Source organism: Lissotriton vulgaris, chromosome 8 (assembly GCF_964263255.1).
Source record: "Lissotriton vulgaris chromosome 8, aLisVul1.2, whole genome shotgun sequence".
NCBI lineage: Eukaryota > Metazoa > Chordata > Amphibia > Caudata > Salamandridae > Lissotriton > Lissotriton vulgaris.
This window is the reverse complement of record NC_141696.1, coordinates 1,308,777,177-1,308,799,309: the sequence shown is the minus strand read 5'-3', so window position 1 is coordinate 1,308,799,309 and position 22,133 is coordinate 1,308,777,177. Positions and strand designations below refer to the sequence as shown.

At 44.6% G+C, this 22,133-nt stretch overlaps 1 protein-coding gene across 1 annotated transcript in view; it reads right to left on the bottom strand.

The window, feature by feature from the left end:
* Positions 1–22,133, bottom strand: part of CWF19L2 (CWF19 like cell cycle control factor 2) — a 1,214,198-nt gene that overhangs the window by 1,108,213 nt on the left and 83,852 nt on the right. Inside the window, exon 2 of the mRNA XM_086935247.1 lies at positions 17,731–17,841. Coding sequence (XP_086791373.1) covers positions 17,731–17,841 — 111 coding nt within the window. The remainder of the gene's footprint in view (positions 1–17,730; positions 17,842–22,133) is intronic.

Below are 22,133 nucleotides of genomic sequence, written 5' to 3'. Positions count from 1 at the left end.
TATGCTGTATGTACAGTGGACAACTGTGGTCTCAAAGAGGATATATGACTTCTGCGGGATCACCAATTAGAATGAGAATGTTGCTTGAAGCGACACAGCTGCCAAAAAGAATTGCCGTTGTGACGTGTGCTGCTCACAAAAATGGAGATGACTATGTCACAGAAGGTAACAGGTTTGCAGACGCAATAGCCCAATATTGTGCAAAGAACTCATCATCTATAAATCAGGGCAGAGAAAAAGAACATGTTTAAAGTACTTTAATGCTTACTAAAATAGTTGAGACCTGTCAGGAAGTGAAACAGCTACAAGAAGAGGCAAGTAATGAGGAAAAAGATACATGGATAAAAGCAGGTTCTAGACAAAGAGAGGAAGATGAAATTTGGGTATACTGGGATGAAAGACCAGTTATGCCTGATTGATTCAGATGCTCCGTCCATCACACCCCCTTTTGTACCGCTTTTGGCCGCCATAATTGTGGCAGGGTATGCTCAGACGTGAGTTCCTTGCTCACTTTGCCACTGGATTCAAGCAAGCCGGGCTAAAGACGGCTGGAATGCCAGAAACCGGTCCTCGGACGCTTGTTTCCGGTCCAGGGAAGACATGGCTTGGCAGTTCGGGCTGAACTGTTCCCATGAGGCACAGGGTCAGACTGATTTGCATATAGCCATGTCTGAACTGGGGTGGCAGAGTGGGCTAAAGAACGGTGATGGATTAAACCCAGATATTTTGACTGGGTGTGAGTGTTTGATTGATTCAGATGCTCCCTCCATCACCACCCCCCTTTGTACCGCTCAGTTTTAGTTTATGGCAGCAAAAGAAACTTAAAGCAGAGTTGGCAAGGCTTTATGAAGTGTTGATAGAGGCAGAAGGTTTTTTGACTAGGGGGATTGCCGTGAATAGGAATGATATGTTATGTTATGTTAAAAATTCTTATACCGCGCACGTTCACCGAAACGGTTTCTTGGCGCTCATAACAGATACGGCGGTCAAGGGCAGGGGTTTCACTCATATGCAGATGTAAAAAGGAACGTCTTCAGAGTCCTACGAAAACATTCATAGGGGAGACAGTGACGAAAGGAAGAAGGGAGGGAATTCCAAAAGGAGGGGGCTAAGAAGTAAAAACGGAGACCACCGTGTTTCTTACGTTGAATTTGGGGGATGCACAAGAGATTATCAGCGGAGGAGCGGAGGTTGCGAGTTGGTATATACCGCTTTAGGCTGGATAAAATGTAACCAGGTGCAAGATTGTGAAGAGCTTTGAAGATAGTGCATCCAAGTTTGAAGGTGCAACGTTTGGCCACCGGAAGCCAGTGAAGACTCCGTAATAGCGGCGAAACGTGCTGGTGCTTTGGCTGATGGAATACTAAGCGGGCGGCCTGATTTTGTATCAATTGTAGCCTCTGGAGCTGATAAGCGGGGATCCCTACGTATAGGATGTTGGCGAAGTCAATCCTGGAAATAACAAGAGCTAGGATGACTAAGATGAGGGCATCTCTGGTGAGAAATCTACAGATCTTACGAATCCTGCGCAGGTGAAAAAAGCAGGACGATGTAACAGCCGAGATCTGAGCCTTCATAGATAGATCTCCAGAGATGACAACACCGAGGCTTTTCACAGAATTGACAGGTCGAGGGGGGACCCCAAGTGAGTGGGGCCAGAAACTGTCGTTCCAAGGATTGGCCGGCCCGCCCACCAGCACAAGTTCGGTCTTTGTGGGGTTTAGCTTGAGCTGGCTGTGAGCCATCCAGTCGGAGATGACTAGCATGGTAGTTTGAAAGTCTGTGAGGGAGGAAGAAGAGGTATCAATAGGGAAAATCAACTGCAGATCGTCTGCATAATTAAAAATTGTTGCAGAAGATTTGCGGAGGGAAACCATGAGGGGCTGCATATATAAATTAAAAAGGAGAGGGGACAGTGCTGAGCCCTGAGGGACTCCGCAGGAGAGAGAAGAGGAGGAGGCAGAGAAAGTAGAGAGTTGAACAGCTTGGGAACGCTTGTCCAAGAAAGAACGGATCCAGTCAAGAGCCACGCCCTGGATGCCGGCGTTAATGACACGGTCGATCAGTATAGGGTGATCGACCGTGCCAAAAGCCGCCGACAGATCCAGCAGGACGAGGGCTTGAGAGGTGTTATTGTCGGCGCCAGTTCTTAAAGTGTCCATAACCGCGGCAACGACCGCCTCAGTAGAATGAAGCGGGCGGAAACCGGCCTGCTGGGGGTCCAGGAAGGAAGAGCTCTCAATGAATGCGCCCAGGCAGCGAGTAACATAAGTTTCCAAAATCTTTCCCAGATATGGGAGAAGGGATATGGGCCTGTAATTACTCATGACCAAGGGGTCTGCGTTGGCTTTTTTTAGAATTGGTAGCACCACTGCCTGTTTGAAGGAGTCGGGGACTACTCCTGTGGCCAACGAGGTGTTAAGAAGAGTCAAGGCAGGGTCGGGGCAGGCCAAGAAGATTTCTTTAAGGATCTGTGGAGGGCAGCAGTCATTAGGGGACCCAGAACTGACTTTATGTAGGAGTCTCTGGAACTCGGTAATAGAGATAGGGGGGAAGATATCCAGATGCTGCGGATTTCTGGGGGGTAACGGGAAAGAGAAGGATGAAGAGGAATATTATTTTTGATGGTGGCGATTTTGTCCTGAAAGTAAGTGTTAATTGCATCACAAAGATCCTGGGTAGGCACGGGGGGGGGGGAGTGACCCGATCAGGAAGGGAGAGCTCATTAACAATAGAGAATATTTCTTTTGCCTTGGAGGCAGACTCCATTATTTTACGGGAGAAATAAGTAGTTTTAGTCTCGAGAATAGAGGATTTGTAGATTTTTAGGAGGTTCACGAATTCAAGCTTGAGGAGGGGATCGTAATTTCTGTGCCATCGGCGCTCGGCCTGGCGAAGAGCCAATTTGTCGAGTTTTAACTGATCCATGAACCATCGCTGGGCGTCATGAGGGCGCATAGCTTTTATGGATTTTAATGGGGCTATAGAATTGCAAGCCGACAGCAGCCATTGTTCAAGGGTGGAAGCTTGATGAGTGGCTGAGCCGGAGAGCAAGGGAGCTGTGACTGCCAACAAGGAGTGAAGTTCTGGTAGATTAACTTTCTTCCAGTTACGAGCCAAAACGTTTGTTGTAGGGGGGGCACGGCGAGGAATAGATAGGTCAACAGTAAAAGATATAAAGTAGTGATCTGACCAGGAGCAAGGAGTCACCAAAGGGGGCGAGATATCAAGATTTGCCGTCCAGACCTGGTCCAGAATGTGCCCCTTACAGTGGGTAGGTGTCGAGATGAGTTGCCGACAATTCATGCTTGTGAGAAGATCTGACAACTCTTCCGACAGTCGGCTTTCCCGCGGGTCGGAGGGTCAGTAATTGAAATCGCCAATAATAATGACTTTGGCGTTATTGATAATTAATTCAGAGGTGAGAGCCCCGACCTGTTGTGGGAAGGAGGGCATATAGACAGGGGGTCTGTACACAAGGACACAGATGAGAGAGGACCTAGTAGAGCAAAGTTTAATTGCAAGAAGTTGTGTGTTGGAGATTACAGTGCAGGCTAAGGTAGAGAAAATATGTTCTGTACGAATAATGGCTGCAACTCCACCACCAGCTTGCCCCCCTGGTCGATTGGATTGTAAGATGTAGTAACCAGTGGGGATGGCAGCAAGAATGTCAGGAACTGAGTCGTCGGTTAGCCAAGTTTCTGACAGAAGTAAAATGTCCCCAGCACTGTCATCAAGCAGACGGAGTATTTCCAACTGGTGTTTCACCATGGACCGGGTATTAAGATACAAGATGGTCAAGGAAAGTGACCTGGCTAAAGGTGGAGATATATCTGACTTTGAGAACAAGGTGGCTAAGGATCGAGCTAATGTTCTAGGGTTCTGAAGCGCTGAGAACGCTAGAAAATACTTGAAATTTAAGTGGCAAAGCCATGAATTTGGTGAATCTATTGGAAAACGGCTGGCTGTACGGCTTCGAATGAAGGAATCGGCACAAAATTTTCAGGTAATGAGAGATTCGAATGGGGTGTTGCATTCTGATCCTTACCATATTCTCTCAATTTTACACTGAATTATATACTCAGAAGGGGAGTTTAGAGGGGGAAGGGGATCAGAGAGTGGATTTTGAAGAGGGTGTGAAACAACTTGGTCCTACTTTCCGGGAACAATTGGATTCTCCGATTTCTATGCTTGAACTAGAAGCCGTAGTTAAAAGCTTGGCGCTTGGGAAAGCGCCTGGGCCAGATAGGATTCCAGTGGAGGTTTATAAGGTGTTTTTTAGTATTATTAAAGATGAAATGCTGAAAGTATTACAGTCGGCACAGGTAGGAGGATACCCTCCTAGATATTGGTCAGACGCTACGATTGCAGTATTTTGTAAGAAGGGTAAAGCTCCAGATTTAGTAGGATCCTATCACCCAATTTCATTATTGAATAGTGACAATAAAATGTATTCTAAAATATTAGCTAATCGATTGGCTAAAGTTATTACACCTCTGGTTTCACGATATCAACACGGTTTTATTCCAAAAAGGGGCACGGTGGATCATGTGAATAATGTGATAACTTTATTTGATATTGCAGGGATAGGGAAAAGGGATCTAGCGTTAATTTTACTGGACGCAGAGAAAGCGTTCGATCGTGTTCAATGGGATTACATGTGGCGACTGTTGGATAAAATTGGGTTTGGCAAAAAATGTATTGTCGCATTACAGTCGCTTTATATGGCTCCCACGGCTAAGATATCAGCAATGGGCATGTTATCGGACTCCTTGAGGATAACTAGAGGAACTCGACAGGGGTGTCCCTGCTCCCCTCTTTTGTTTGCTTTATAGATCAACCCTGTTGTAGAACAATTGTCACATAATGTATCATTTCCCCCGTTTCGAGTTTTTGATTATTGTTTTTCTGTTTTGCCAATGCTGACGATATAGCGGTAGCTACAGAGAATCCTTCTCTTGCAATTAAAAAGAAATAGAGCTAGCCAAGGAATTTGGCAGGACTATGGGTTACAAACTTAACGAATCAAAAATGCAGATCTTATGCTCTGATAGTATAGTATGGCAGGATGGACGGGTTGTGAAAGAGGTTACTTATTTGAGGATACAAATCCGAGCTTCTATGCCCGAACTTATGGATGTTAACTGGAATGCGCTTGTTCATAAAGTTAAAACCTATTGAGACTAGATGGGATTGAATGTACTTTACTATTATAGGACGCTGCAACATAGTAAAAATTAATGTACTTCCCAAGGTTCTGTATTTATCCCTGTCAATACCTTTGGAAATATCCAAATCCAGACTACAGCACCTACAAGCGATTTGCGGAAAATTTATATGGAGCCAGGGAAGACTTAGAAGGGCGATGAGGTTGATGACATTGCCTCTTGAAAGAGGGGTTCTGGCAGTACCAGATTTTTTTCTCTACTATGTTACTTGTTTTATTTTGAAAATGAGGGTCTTAATTAAGGGGGAGACTGTTGTTAATTTAGCTATTGCTCCAAAGATGTGTGAAATTTTGCTAGGCCCAATTGCTAAACAGTGTCTATTCATAGAACTGGTCGGCAGTTATTATAAACGAACACAATTTAAAGTTTTGAGCAGTGCTTTTAAAGTGTGGATTTTTTTTTTTTTTAAATTGAAGGGTATGGGGAGGATGGATAAGTTACTTACCTGTAATCCTAGTTCTCTTCGAGGGGTATACTCATCAAAGTCATAAGCGTTGAATAGTCCCGCACGTGGGCTGGACTATTCAGTGCTTATGACTATTGATGAGTATCCCCTGGAAGAGAACTCATACTATACACCTTTCAATGCAGGGAGGCTCCTACCAGGAATATTTGGGGATAATATTTCCCTAGGTTGGAAGAGAAAGGGGTTCAGATATTTAGACGATTTGTACTCTGATACTGGGATATGTAAATCGTTTGAGGAATTAATTATTCAATTTGGCTTTCCTAAAACTGATTTCTTTTAATTTTTGCAAATTAGAGACTTTTTAGTTCGGATTAATGTTAAAACGCGAGCAAATGATGTGGCAGAAGGGGTTAGAAGGCAGGTTAAAATTGGATCTTTATATCAATTGTTGCTTGCGGACAGGCTAGATGATAGGGAAAAGATTACGTCTCAATGGTCTGAGGCGTTGGGAAAGACGGATATTGGGGTTGAAGATCTTCTTAAAATGTCTAGAGAAACGCTAATGTCAGCAAATCTGAAAGTTCAATTTTTTAAGACAATATTTGATTTATATTATACCCCGCACGAATGGCTAATTGGGGGGGTGGGTATGATGGGAAATGCTTTCGATTGGCGACGGAGCCGGTGCTGCTGGACAGGCGGGAGAGCTGAGGAGATGGACTGGAGGAGGCCTGGCGCCAGGGCCGCACAGTAAGAGGCGGTGAGCGGGGCCTGGGTGCTTTATGAGGGAGACCTGCGCTGCGGCTTGGAAGCTTTGACCTCTGTGGCGGCTGATCGACCCTCGTTCAGACTAAGAGACACTGGGGTGAGTGCTGGGCCCAAGAGGAAATACTGGGGGCTAGTCCCCCCTTCTAGGGAGCAAAACCTGGACTCTGGGCGAGAGTAGAGATCTGGGAAGCGAACCTGGGCTGAGGACGACCTCGGCGCAGCCTCTGGCCTGCTGGGCGGCCCTGGACAGCGCGGACTGCAACTAGAGAGTAGACCTCCCTGCAGAGCGAACCCCACCAGGGAACGAGTTCCCTACCACAGAGAGAGTTGGATCTACACCTTAGGTCCTTTCCCTGAAGCTGAAGAACGGGGTCGCAGACCCGGGATCGCACGAGGGTAGAACATTCACGCCTTGAGCAGTTATACAACGAGGGAAGGGGCTACGGAGGACGCCCTGCGGCCGCAACCGCCGCAGGAACGAGGAAGGCAAGGCTAGTAAGCGGAGGGGGGCCCGTGAAGCCCCGTCTGGGGCCGAAACTGAACTCGACTTCCCTGGTAACCGGCCGGCTGCGGAGATAGAAAGCTGAGGGGGGCGAGACGCAAGATCTCGAGACCTGAAGGGGACCACTAAAGTTTACGGACACTGGTGATTGTAGCGAACTTGCACCATGGTGAAAAATAAAGGGAAAACCGAGGGAGCTGAGGCCTCGGAGCCATCAGAGGGTGGCCCTGTGGGGCCCTCGGACCTGCAGCAGCTTCAAGACCGCATTCTCGAGGCTATTGCGGCAACGAAAGATGCTCTGCAGCACGACATTGCGCAGGTGGTCTCGGGGCTGGGACTCCTGAGGGCTGACCACGATAAACTCAAGGATAGAGTCAAAGAAGCCGAGGACACTTTGGAGGCGTTAACCCCAGCCCATAAAAACATGGAGGAGAAGCACACTGATGCCCTGAGCAGGATACAAACGCTGGAAAGGAGGGCCGAGGATGCCAAAAATAGGAGCCGGCGCAGTAATGTTCCAATAGTGGGTCTGCCAGAAAAAACAGAAGGGGAAGATATGATAGAGTACCTGGACAATTGGTTTAAGACCACGGTGGCGCCGGAAGGCCTGTCGCCATTCTTTACCCTGGAACGAGCTCATCGTGTTCCGGCTAAGCCCCCCAGGCCGGGACTGCCCCCGAGGCCAGTCGTAGCCAAGCTGCTGCATTTTTAAGGACAGGGAACTGCTGCTCTAGAGGGCCCGGGATGCGGGCCGTTTCAAGTAGCGAACAGTAAAGTGACCCTTTTCCCTGACTACACATTCGAGACGCAGAGACTGCGAGCCTCCTTTTTAACCATAAAACGCGAATTGCGAAATGAGGGCATCCGCTACTCCCTGCTCTTCCCGGCTAAACTAAGAGTTGTACTAGACGACAAAACACACTTCTTCTCCACATCGGCGGATGCCTGGGATTGGTGGGAGACGTATAAGGCGGGCACGGACGGTGCCAGAGTTCAAGAGGAGAGGGAACGAGTGAAGTCGCAGATGCGGAAGTCACAGAGGCTGCGCTGGCGATGACAGGGATCGAAGAAACCATTGGTGTCCCAGACGGAGGGGGAACGGCAGGCAGCACTACAGGCAGTGGAATCGCTGTCGAGATCGGGTGCCACCTCATTGCAGCGAGGCTCGAACTCGGAGACTAAAGACACGGGATCTGAGTCGGAATTCTCTGAAACACGCAGCACCAAAGGCCCGCTGGTGACACCACAAACGTCAGAAGAGATCCTGAACATTTGATAAGCGGCTAACGATCGGAGGACATTCCTGCAGAGGAAAGAATTTACGAACTGTAAGGTACTGCGGTTGGGGGGCATCGCCTGGGATGTCAGACCGCTGCTAACGAGTGGGGGCGGGGAGGGAGGGCGGGTGTCCCTACCTTCAGGCCTAGACCGCCACCCGATTGCCCTTAAGGCACTCACGGTTACGACCGTGTATTAGTCAAATAGTTGAGGGGATTGACTGAGTTTGGATGGGTACTAATAGTTTGATATTGGGGCCTATTCTGGGGGCAGGGGGGCAGTGGGTATTGTTGGGGTTGATATATTTTTTGGGCACTGGATGATTTTGAAACATGTGGGGATTGTAATGCCAGAAGGTTTAAAGGTTAGTTGGGGAACCACCACCACTCATGACACCACAGAACTGCGAAAGAGACTGTGCTGCGAACTATGGGACAATGGCTAGTGCAAATTACCTGGAATGTGCGGGGGCTACACTTGATGGCAAGACGACACAAAGTACATGCTTATCTGGTTCGCAGGGGGGTGCACATTGCGCTGCTACAAGAGACACATCTTACTAAATCAGAGGGAACAGCGCTGCAAAAGAGGTGGAGGGGCAAGATATTTAACACCACGTATTCAGCGTTTGCTAGGGGGGCTTTGATATGGATAAGGGCGGGCACCCCGTTCCAGATGACTAGGCACTTAATAGACCCTGAAGGCAGATATGTGGCAGTGGAGGGCAGGCTGCAGGGTAGGGACATAGTGCTGTGTAGCATATACGGACCAAACATTGACCAGATGACCTTTTTCAGTGGGCTGTCGGGGACACTAGCACACTACCTGGCGGGCACGGTTCTAATTGGGGGTGATTTCAATTCAGTAGCGGACACGGCACTAGATAGATTACATCCACCATTGAGAGATTCACCTGTACACCGCCTCACAAAAGGGAGACTGGACTGGCAGGAGAGATGGGGTTTGACGGACACATGGCGCACACATCACCCAGCTGCGCGAGACTACTCGTTTTTTTCGAGCCTCCATGACCTCCATGTCCGAATTGATACAATTTTGTGCTCTCGGGTGGTAATGCAGACGGTGACACGGTCCGAGTACCTAACCAGGACAATATCGGATCACAATCCACTGCTGATTGATCTGAACTGGGACCCGGAGATATCACGGGTCCCGACATGGAGGTTGCGTCCTGAGACATTGGAGGATCCGTTGTTTCACGCGACGCTGGAGGAGGGTATAATCCAGTACTTTGCGGAAAACGAGGGGTCCCCGACTTCTAGAGCGATGGAATGGAACGCATTTAAGGTGCTAGTTAGAGGGCAGTGTACAGGGAAACATGCAGGGGTACGGAGGGTATTGCTAACAGATCTGCGGAAGGCGGACTCTAAGATGAGAGACGCTGAGAAAGCAAGACCGGGACACCCCGAGTTGCAGGAGGCGGTCAACTCAGCTAAAGAGGCTGTAGCGGTTGAAGTAGAACGCCTCCGCGGCTTCGATCACAAAGCATATATGCTTCGGGCCCATGTCGAGGGGGACAAAGTTGGGACACTCCTGGCGTGGCTAGCCAATCCTGCTAGGCGTAGCTCCCCGATACTGGCAATCGAGGGGGAAGGGGGACACCACATTACTCCCAGATGGAGATATTAAATAGCTTTCAGGGATACTACGAGGCCTTATATAAGAGCGCGCTGAGGGGACAGGAGCACGATATTCAAGCTTTTCTCGCGGACCTACACCTACCACGCTTGGAGCAGGAACAGGCGGACGAGCTAGGGAGGGATATAGAGATGGGGGAGATTAGAGGTGCGATTAAACGGATGGCTCGCAACAAAACGCCGGGCCCAGACGGGCTACCCATTGAATTCTACAGCAAATACGTAGACTTACTGGCGCCTGGACTCCAAACGATTTATAATGAGGCCAGAACGACCGGCCGCCTACCCCAATCTATGCGCGAGGCCTTAGTGATCCCAATTCTAAAACCAGGGAGGGAGAGCGAACGCCCGGCTTCCTACAGGCCATTATCCATGCTGACCACGGATTATAAAATATTAAGTGCCATACTAGCAGAGAGGCTCCTCCAGTACATGCCTGACCTAGTCCACGCAGACCAATCGGGCTTTATGCCCGCTCGAAACACGACGATAAATATAAGGAGACTTTCACGCTTGGTGGAAAGCCCACATATGGAAGCCCAGACGCCCCTGGTCCTAGCGATAGACATAGAAAAGGCATTTGATAGCCTGGAGTGGGAATATTTATACAGGGCCATGGAGCACTTTGGACTGGGAGAAGGATACATCAAGTGGACGCGAGTACTATATAAGGAGGCGGTGGCTAGAGTGAGGATAGGACCCCTAGTTTCACACCAATACCCGGTGGAACGGGGCAACCGGCAGGGATGTTCCCTGTCTCCCCTCCTGTTCGCCCTGGCAATTGAACCCCTCGCGGCTGAGGCCCGGACGGGTAGGCATTTTCGGGGCATAGATAGCAGAGGAGGTCAACAATTCATCTCCTTATATGCGGATGACCTTTTATTATTCCTGGAAAATGAGTCGGGGGCACTGACGGGAGCGGGTCGACTACTGGAACGATTCGGGGATTTATCAGGGCTGAAAGTTAACTGGTCTAAAACCTGCCTGTTCCCCCTGAGGCGGGACACAGCGCGGCCCGCCCACCGGCCTGAGCTTAGATGGGAGCCCGCCTGTCTGAAGTATTTAGGTGTATATATATATATATATACCATACGGCTGCGGATATGCTGGAGGGTAATATAGGCCGCTGCATACGAGCGCTGAAGGGATGCATGGCATTTTGGGCCACGCTCCCGCTAACAGTCACTGGGCGCATTTCATTATTGAAAATGATCGCCCTGCCGCGCCTCCTATATTATTTTCACACCCTTCCTATCTGGATACCTAGAGCCCTATTTTCCCAACTGAAATCTCAGGTGACCTCCTACATATGGGGGAAGGGCAGGTGCAGAGTTGCATTGGCGACACTCACCCGCCCGAAGGATGAGGGCGGTTTGGCGGCCCCCGATTATGAACTTTACTATTTGGCCGCTCAACTACAGATTTTCACGCAGGAGGTAGCGAGGGTATATCGAGGTCCGGAGAACGAGAGAGACGAGGGCACCCCGCGACATGTTTTGGCCTATATAGCTTTACAGCAGAGAATCGCTCTAAGGGATCTGACACCCGAGGAACGAACGTTCAGACTTTGCTGGAACCGATCCTGGCGTTGTGCGGGGTAGCAACACTGATATGCCCCAGAGATACCCCTAGGAATGCTGACAGCACTCCCCCATGGCGGAGACTGGTCGCAGTTGCAGGGATGGGAAGAAGCGGGTATACAAATAGTGGGCGACCTCTACGAAGACGGAGCACTTGTTCCGTTTCAGGAGCTACAAGAGAAATATGAGCTACCTAGAGGAGGGTACTTATTGCATGCTGCGGTGACTAGGGCCATCCAAACACACTAGAGGGGAGGACTTGAGGAACCAAAGACTACCATGGCCTGCCAGTACACCATGATGGCAGCCGGAACCTATAAAGCAGTGACATGCTTATACTCTAGAATGCTGCGGGAAAATCTGCCGCTGCTACAGGTGCTAAAGACCAAATGGGAGACAGACCTTGATAGGGAGATCCCTGAGACGACTTGGGCCCAATTGGTGAGAATTGCTAGAAACAGCACGAGAATCGCGCGATTTCAGCAGATTCATTTTTACGTGCTGCATAGGGTTTATTTGACCCCGGGAAAACGTAAGAAATATTTTGGATTGATCACTGCGGCATGCCGAGGTGCGCCTTGGAGGGAGCGGAGCAGGACCATATGTTATGGTCCTGTCCTGACCTCCGGGAGTACTGGCGGGAGATAGCTGATACTTTAAAGGAAGTGACAGATAGGACACTCCAATATGATATAGCAGTTTGCTTACTACACTGGTTCCCGCACACGCCTAAAAATAAAACCACAAGTAAATTTATAGACATGGGCCTGATTATCGCCAAAAGAGAAATCACACGACACTGGAAGGCGAGGGAAGCTCCCACACACAGGAGATGGACCAGTGAATTCTTGAAGTGGGCCGCTTGTGACAGTGCGCACAGGTACCAGATGGCTCGCCGTAAACCAAATGATAGAGCGATGGACACGGCGGCGGCATGGGAGGCATTGGTCCAAGCCCTAAGAGATAGCACAATTCAGGAGGATGAGGCCGAAGTGGGCGAAGCTGTGAACGGCCCCTGTGACACACCGGAGACATTGCAAACCTAGATAGACACTGGACAATGACTCCTGATTGAACCCATAGAAGAGACAGTGGCGAGGATCTGGAGTGGGTGGTGGGCATTTGGGAGGGGGGGACGGGAGGAAGTTGGGGACAGTTCATAGTTATGGGGAGATCTTATAGAAGAGCATAGAGGAAAAGCAGACGAGCGCAATTGCAAGAGTGGGGGTTACACCAGCTACACCTTGCTAGACCTCGAGAATCTTTATGATTAACGCCGCCCGACCTCCGGGTTGTGGGCCTTAAGGCTGTGTGCAGTAATCAAGGCAAACAGAAGAAGTGGAGTGCTAAGAGGTGTAAACCCTGTGTTGTAACTGTGGTACTAAATATCTGCAATAAAAATTATGTTTCAAAAAAAAAAAATGGGAAATGCTTTCGATGTGGGGAAGACTAGGTGGATAGTGTACATATTTTTTACAGTTGTAATGAGTTGCATAGCTTTATTGTAGATATCGAGAAAAAAATTGTCTTTGGTTATTAACATGCCTTTAATTATTACTCCAGCTATGATGTTATTGGGAAAAATTACTACAAATAGATCAACAACTGGACTATATCAATTTCGATATATATATATTTTTTCTATGACGGTCGCTCGCCTTTGTATTGCAACGGAATGGTTGCAGGAAAAGCCTCTGGTATTTTTGCAATGGAGAGCAAGAATGTATAATCTATATAAATTGGAATGGGGTTTATTTTCAGTTAAAGGTTATAGGAAGCAATTGATGGGTATAAATATATGGGGAGCCTTTCGTGAGAATTATGAGGTTTAACTAACGGAGGAATGACATTTTTTTGTGTGTTTTTTTTGTTGTTGTTTTTTGCTAAATATCTGCTAAATTTCTTCCCTCTTCTTTGACTTTGATTGTTGAATGTTGATTATGATCTAAGCTGCCCTTATGTATTCATTTATATTTGTGTATCCATAGCTTATGAACTATATATGGATTTATGTACTTTGTTGCTGTGAAACTATAAATAAAATAAAAAATAAAAAAAGAAACTTGTGGATAACACTGAATTACATAGAGATAGATCAATTCATGATTTTTCAAAGAATGTTTTTCACTAGGTTGTTATAAGAGTATTTTGAAACCATGGATATCCGTGACTGCTATGTCTGCATGCAGTTACCAGATCTGTATCAGAGGGAGTAAGATATCATCACCTTCCTTTGACTAATGGAATAACTTGTAGTTATTAGCTAGTTTATTTGACAAAACAGGTAAATTAGAATAATATTATTCTGATTCAGATGACACTTTTGCAACTATGTCAATAACACATGGATTGAACAAAATGAAAATGGGTAAAGTTTTTGGTGAATATTTTCTGGAAACAAAAGAAATTACTTTAGAGTATGCTTTTAAATATAATTTAACATGTAGAATGCGCAAGGAAGAAAAGGTATTCCTGGATATGGTGGAGGAGAGGAGAATTAGATATCAAAGATAAGCAACTGAAAGTAAATCGAAAACAACAACGTGGAATTTTGAAGACGAAAACCTTGATAAAAATAATGTTAATGTAGCAATAGGTATAGATACGCCACAACAAGGGAAATTGTGTATTCGTAGAGATAATACTATGTATGACAATTATTTCGTAGGTGCGAGTGAATGTAAAGACACGTACATAATCGGAGGGGGGTGAGGAATTAAAGGTGGAAATGATCCTGTTTTTCCTGGAATTTACTTTATATGTGGGAACAAAGCTTATTATAGGTTACCAGATCATTGGTATGCGACGTGCTATGTAGGTCAGGTATTTCCAAAAATATTTCATGTAGATAGGGGACCTAACAGAATTCATGAGATAGGTAAACCATTAACACGTAGAAGAAGGGAAAGTTTTTTAGAAATAATAGGTGACATTTTTGAGCATTGATACCAGCAGTGGGTATATTATTTAATGCAAATAAAATTTGGAAATTATCAAAGATAGTAGATCGATTGTCTACAAATACTGCCGGAGAATTTTTAATAGTAAATACTGAAATGGTTGCTATGAGAGCTATGGTGATGCAAAATCGACTTGCTCTTGACATTTTATTGGCAAAAGAAGGAGGTGTTTGTGGAGATTTAAAGGTGCAACACTGTTGTACTTGTATACCTGACATAAGTCAGAACATTCAAAGCTATATCAACAATATTACTGAATTACATAAAGAAATTACTCCACTGGAGGTTGATGGTGTTCTAGAGAAACTTGGTAAGAGTTGTTCTGCTGTAAAGAAGTGGTTTGCAGAAATAGGAAGTTCAAAAGTAGGGAAAGTGTTAATTCCCTTAACAATAGTAATTTGTATAGTACTAATACTAAGATTAGTGTGTAAATGTGTTACAAAAAGGAACATTTAAAACTGATAAAGGAGAAAATCAAAAAAAGGAAAGAACGTGAATTGGGAGAAATAGAGTTGGAAGAATTTAAAGAGAAAATGTATAAAGATACAAAAAGACAAAGTGTAAAAGATACTAAAGTTTTAGCAAAAAAAACCTAATAGAACCTGAACATGTTTTTAAAGAAATTCAGTTGGGGTGATTGGTGGTGATAAAATCACCAAAGGGGGGGAGTTGATGGAGCAGGGGAAAGACAAAAATATTTGTGTACCCCTTGTAAAGCCATTCTCTCATAACTAACGTATTAATTGTGTGAAGCATGAAAACTAATCGACCAAGTGCACATAGAATAAGATACCACACGTGGGAAAACTAATTGCTATCCTTCTAAAAATTAATTTGCTAATAAATCAAAAGTCATATTAATACAGAGCTGTGATATTGTAGATATAATCAAACAAAACGTGTGCATTTGTGCTTATGTTAGAAGTTTTGTGGCAAAAAGAATGCAGATGGTAAGTAAATTACGCATATTCGTGTGCTTTTGCTAGATAACTACTAACAGGGAAAATTAGAATGGTGGGAGGTAAACAGAAGGGTTAAAAATTCTATATCTAACTTCTGTTGTGTTTGTTTTCATATTAGTTCCCATTGAGACCCGTGCTGCCTAGTTTGAAAATGGCTATTTAAACGAATCAATGAAATTGACTCCGAGAAAGATGGCCCCCACACATGCGCGGAGTATGCTAGAAATGAGTGAATGGCCTGTGCTCGGAGCGAGAGATATCAAGGTCGACTTGGCCTATAACCGGGAGATGTGCCAAAGGATGCTTGCATTTAAAAGCCTGAGAAAGGAAGACGCTGTTACCTTATTATAAATAAAAGATACAAGAACTGAACAACAATTGCAAACATGAACAATTTAGTCATGAGAAAGTACTGGAAATGAGAGGACAAAAATAGAGAACTGGTTTGGACAAGAAGGACATGAGGTGATCATCACCACCCCTCTAATGGACCAATGAGAAATGAGTGTGGAGCCTGAAAGTTTCAATTTTGGATTAGATTGTTAGTGAAAAGGGTATAAAAGAGCTTGTGCGTAAGAGAGGAAAAAGTTGGTTCAGTGGATTTTATTTCGCACCACGACATGCTGTGGGTCTGAACAATTTTATGGTGCAAAAAGACTTTGAATTATTTTGGGACTTTTACATTTTGATGGGGCCGAGAGATCGAATGCGGAGAACTATGTCGGGAGGGAGACATTGAGGAGGTTAGAAAGACAGTTAGCTTGGGAACCTGATCTATGCAGTTCTGTCATCTTCCTATGGCAGATTGGTAATATGCTTTCTAATTTTTCATTTCTTTAATGTATTTAATAAATGCTTAAAATTTGCGTTTTCTAAAGAATATGCTATTTTTCCTTTCCTAATGAATATAGAAAAACTTCTGTAAAATATAAACTTGAGTCTGTTTTTATTTAGAATAAAAGTCATGACAAATTAAAATATTGGAATTATGGGAATAATGTTATTGAGCTGGTAGTAATCGCCATCAACTGACTTCTACTAGTTGGTCCATTGACCCAATAGCCGAGTACCTTGTTGTTATTTTCTTATGTCCGCTGAGAACATTTTATATGTATATAATGCATAGAATTTAGAGTCTAGGTTAATGAGGTACCCCGCTATCCAGCAGCTTGCCTTCTTTTCCACTGATTCAGGAGTAGTGTGATGTGTGGTTGTGTGACTCACTGTGCTATAGGTCCCACCGATGAGTGAAGTAAGTTGCTCCTGGGTTGAGTGGGATGAGATGTGAGGGTTGTTGAGGAGCTGCGCTGCATCACAGCCCATAGCATTCCGGTAAATGCAGTACATTTATTTCAAGGTTGCTTTACTGTGCTGGGATGAGAGGCAGGGTGCTCCCTCCCCCTTGTGATGACAGAGAATTGCTTCCTACAGATCTTGTGAGTGCATATGAAGACGTGGGACAAAATGACCGTGCCTCAACCAGAACTAAAATGCCATTGATCCTCCAGGAGGGGTGCCTGGGATCTGATGGGCAGTGCCTCCAAGACCTCTGCCATGACTACACAGTAGAGCCTGACTGGATGCAGGTATTCATGGTCTCCAGTACTAGCCAATCAGGGACTGGCAACTGGACTAGTATCTCCAGTGCAGGCTGAGATCGGTCAACTGGTGATTGATGCTGGCCCTTCGGTGCAATAGCAGGGAAAACAGGCTCTGCACTGGATTAAGTGGGAGCAGAATCAACAATGGAAACAGAGCGGTCGCTGACAACTTATTCGTTTTCAGTTCATATCTCAAAGAAGAAATGAGATGTGTTTTAAATGGGCTTTGGCAACACCCGAACTAACTCCCCTTGGACGTGCAGCGATGAACTAGCCCGGAATTCAAGGGAGGGCTCATAGCAGACTGAGTCCTGAGAAAAACCTCAGGTGCTGATGGAAATTAATGAGTGCCCTGGCGCTGGGTCAGGTAGACCAATGCCCACTCCTGTGCTTCCCTAATCAGGTTGCACAGGGAGGATGACAGGTCTGGGAGGATGACTTCTGCATCTAGTGTCAAACAGTTTCTCAAAGAGACTGCTATAGACAGACATCCTGAGAGGCAAGTAGGTTGGAGGTTCAATGTCTCTGCTTCTTCTTGTCCCTTCTGTGTTCTTGAAGGTATGGGGGACTGGCGGTGTGTTAGTGGAGTGTCACAATTTCCTTGGTAGCAAAGATCTCTTTTTGCTGAAAGTAATTGTTGATAAACTAAATTTGCAGCTATACTTTCATTTTCGTGCTTCACATTTTTCGAAAAGAATGTGGTGAGAGGGGTTAAGGGACAGCAAACATGTAAACATTACTTTTTACATGTAAGAACAAACTATATGGATATACGTTTACTCACCTGCGCCAATTGGTCCAGGCGTTCGTTCACATCAGTGAGCATCCACGTATCCTCACCTCTCAATCGCTTCTGTTCTTTCAGTTTTTCTTGCTTTTCAAAAGCATCTTTTGCCTACGGTGGAGAAATAAGAAGTAGAAATTTCAATATTACAGGACATCTCAAGCAAATACCAATACAGACGTTCTACAGATTTTTGGTAATTGGAATACAACAGTCATGCGAAGCAGAAGCTAAAATGACCTTGAATATTATATCGTCATGTTGTTCTGTTCACTTTGATCACAACTATTGGTAATCTTAGCAAATGGCTTTCAAAGGAACTGTGATCTTTAAAATGCAACTGGGATTCTGCTGAAAAAGAAGTCCAACCTCTGCAAACAGAAGAACAGCAACTACAATAATGCTGAATTGATGTAATCTGCAGGCACAGAAGCAAGTATGATCTTCGTTGAAGACAGAAAACAGTGGCAAGATTCTTATCTTGGAAATTTAGAGTGATTTAGTGCGCAGGATATGAAAATATTTGTTTGGTAAAACAACGAGATATGAGGAGACAATAAAACTCTGTGATAACAGGCCCTTATGTGAAGAACAATCCATTTAAGCGCCCACTGAGGTATATGAGGGGCTACTGCAGTTTTGAAGAAGGCTCTATGGTCACCTAAAGAGATACTAAATACATAGGTGCCGATATGTGGTTTTACCGAATTCGAGTTTCTCTAAAGGAATTCTAGTACAAACACGGTTATCGTTAAATATAGTGAGGGACTCGTTTTCCTGACATTATTCGGGCAGTATACTTAATAGACGGAGCACCACATTTTAAAAGCTTTCTTGTTTTTTTATGTATTTCAAAGCATTTTATTAGCAATGAGAATATAATGCAAAACATAGGAAAAAACAGGCCTTCACATTAAATGTAAGGTATATAGTGGCTACATTTCTCATCCTTAGTGTACTGAAATCAAGAATATAGTCCAAGTTTAAGGAAAAAGGAAAGTGGCGGAGTTCAGGATAGAAAGATGATTAAGGTATGTATGAGTATGGTACTGAAAGCATTGGAGGAAAAACAATATCAATAAACACACAAGTGCCGGGTATCTTCTGGTCTGGCACGGCGTGCCCTAAATGGAAGCTTTAATGGACGGTGTGTTGATGAAGGACCCCTCGGGAAGTCGCTCAATGTGTCTTGAGTGTTATTTAATCATCCCGAAATAGATTTTGAAATATTCAGCTGGTGGGCTTGGCATCACAAGCAATCAGTAGTTAGATGGATTTGTTTCATCTTTTAGAAAAAGGAGAACACCTCCACACTAAATATTTGGGATTCTCTCAGTAATCTAGATCGAGCTATACAAATACAAATCAGACTGTAACAAGCAATGCAAAGGGAATAGGATGGATTTACCGTGCTAATGCATGTAGCATTAGCCTATTAGGCAGACAAATATGGGGAGTGGGGGGGGGGCACGAGGAGCGGACAGGGAGGGCAATAATTATAAAGCAGACCCTCAAGCAGTGCAATGCGAGTTCTTGTGTATAGGCAGATGGTTACATCTAGGCCTAGTTGCATCGATACAACTAATGGCATTAGGTGAGAGAAGACACAAGCCGATGGACAGGAATGGCAAAGTCTAAAGCCAATGGCTGGAAAAAGATGATCTATGAAGGGGCGGATCCCAAAGCCACTCGATGCACATGGCTAGTAATACGTTGACTTGACAGCTGAGTTGTCAAAACTCAAAACCAAAAAGTACCTGTCAAGTAAACTCTAGATTTAGGTCATCACTCAATTGTCCAAAAGGGCATCTGGCTTGTGGAGATCTGTCAGTTACGATTAGTTTTCCAATTCTGATGCTGAATGCTATTAAGGTTATCTACATACATAAGATCAGATAAACTTAAATGTTCTATCACAAGTACTTAAAAGAGAAACACAGAGCATTAATAAATTACTTATTCATTTTAACTGCACTCTCAGTGCAACTAGCTTCCACCATGGTCCAGAAACACTGGTCAAAACATTTAACGATTGTCTCTAGCATTACCACCCATTGCTTATAACTCTGTCATACGTTACTGTAGAATTTATAAAGCACTTACCATACCCTGTGGGTCACCGGAGCCTTACCCACACAGTGGTACAGTGCTTAACAGTGTGTGTAGGGTGTGTTTGGTCATGTCTTGAGCCTATGTGAGAAGCATCTTTACATCCTGTGTGAAGAGGTACTCTCATCTTGTCTTGGGAAGCAGCACTTAACAGTGTTATGGATCAGAGGTTTGAGAGACAGTTTAGGATTTGTAGTGTGCTGGCCTTTGTGATTAACTCTGCAGGTCACATTATGTTATTCAGGATATCTTTACATTCTTGGCCCAAATGTATATGCTCATTACAGGAGAATGTTGTTAAGAGCAAAAAGAGGTGGCGAGAAGCAGAGATCTACTAGAAGGGACTCTGTTATAGTCATTACCTGATTGTTAATACAGGTTCTCAACTAAAAAGTCAAGTAATGGTCAGAATATTCAGGACTTACAGCCGTTGACTATGCTAGATGCACTGGTGGCCAGCAATGTGCAGCAGGTTTTTTTTGGCCCTACAAGCTTGTCCAGTGGTTGGTTACAGTGCACTGGTTGATAATAACCCACTCAAATGTGCAAGAACATGATTGCGAAGGTTTTAATTACTCGATGGTAGGAGGGAGGGCAGGTGCTTCTGGAACAGATAGGTTACCTACATCTGTTGTCACGTCTTTAGCAGTTGGCTGAAAGAGTTGACAGCAATGGGCTTAGCTCATGCGGGTGACTGTGCATCTGCTGTCAAGGCTTCCGCTGGCCAGGGTTACATGGGGTGACCGGGGTCTGTAACAGCTTGAGTTAAACAGTGGAGGTTTGATGGGAAAGGCGCAACCTGCAAATCTGCTAATCATGTATTATAAGTGACTGTAAACAAGACCTGGCCGTGCCATTGTTAATTGAAAAAAAAAATCAGTAGACCTTTCCTTCTTTATTAATTTCTGTCCTATTTTTACCCTTTTTCCAGAAAAACTCCCAGAGACACACAAAAACATCTTACACATCATGGCAATCAATCAATCAATCAAAATAAGCTTTATTTGATTTCTTCATGGGAAACTATAAAAGCAATACATTTAAAAACAGTTAAGATTAGTAAGCCTAAAAAACAGTATACAGTCTATGTAAATGTACAACAGTCTTATGTAAAATAAATATTCTTTCAGCATCAGTCCCTATTTTAAAAAAAAGAATCTATCGTAATATATGGATACTTTTACACCACCATAAAATTCATAATGTAATGGTCTTTCTACAACTAATTACATTCTTTAAAAATCTTGCCATAGACAACATTATATATTGGATAACGACTGCAGGAATAAAAAGGCTGGGCAACATTGCCAAAACCCAAGTGAACTTAGTATCGATAAAGCCCAAATCTTTCTTTGTTTTTCATAACATTTACAAAAGAACACAACATAAATTGTGGTCTGCTGTGACTTTCCGTCACAGGGGCACTTACAAAGGTATTGCGACCATTTGTTTATCTCAGAAAAGAATTCCCAGTCTAAAGCCTGTTAAAACACATCTATCTTAAATCCCCTCCGTGAACTTTAAATATGGTTGTATATCATAGGTGACCAAGATCATCTGATTATTGCAAACACTCAGCTTCAATCATTCCTAGGATTAGTTTAAGTTTCTCCAGTAGCATCATGCACTCTCATTTAAGATCTTTTCTGCGAATATGTTGTAGGGATTCGGACTGATCGTAATATTCCGGATGACCCAGGTCATTCATAAAGTCTTTAATATACTTTAGCCAGGGTATACTGAGTACCCGATGTAATTTAAAACACTCCCTCATAATATTACGTTTAGTTTTCTCATAAGATCAGATCTTATGCCATAAAAGAATTGGCTGAGTCTTAATTAAGTCAGATAAATAAGGTAGACCACCCGATACACCAGCTCCATAAATAGCGGTTGATACACACTTCGCCTTGAATATATATATATATATATATATATGTCTGCAGCATTCAATACTAAGTTGCATTCTATCTTGCTTGGTCTTCTTGCTGTTTAAGATGTACAGGAAGAAACTTTGACCTGTTTTTCTTCCTTTTTCAATGCTCGTAGGCTGCTCGCCTCTCTCCATTTCATTCTGAGTTTTGTTCGCTATCCGGGGGCTTTCTCAGGGCTCTTCTTTCACCCCCAACTTTTTAAATATCTACATTCCTCCTTTGGTCAGCTCACTCTGAATATGCCGCCACTGCCATGAGTCATTTTCTACCGGATTTCTCCGCCGGGGCACCGCTGGTGCAGGAGCCGCCACGGCCGAGAGTCACTGGGGACATTTTTCTCGTTGGACGGACGCCGCAGGG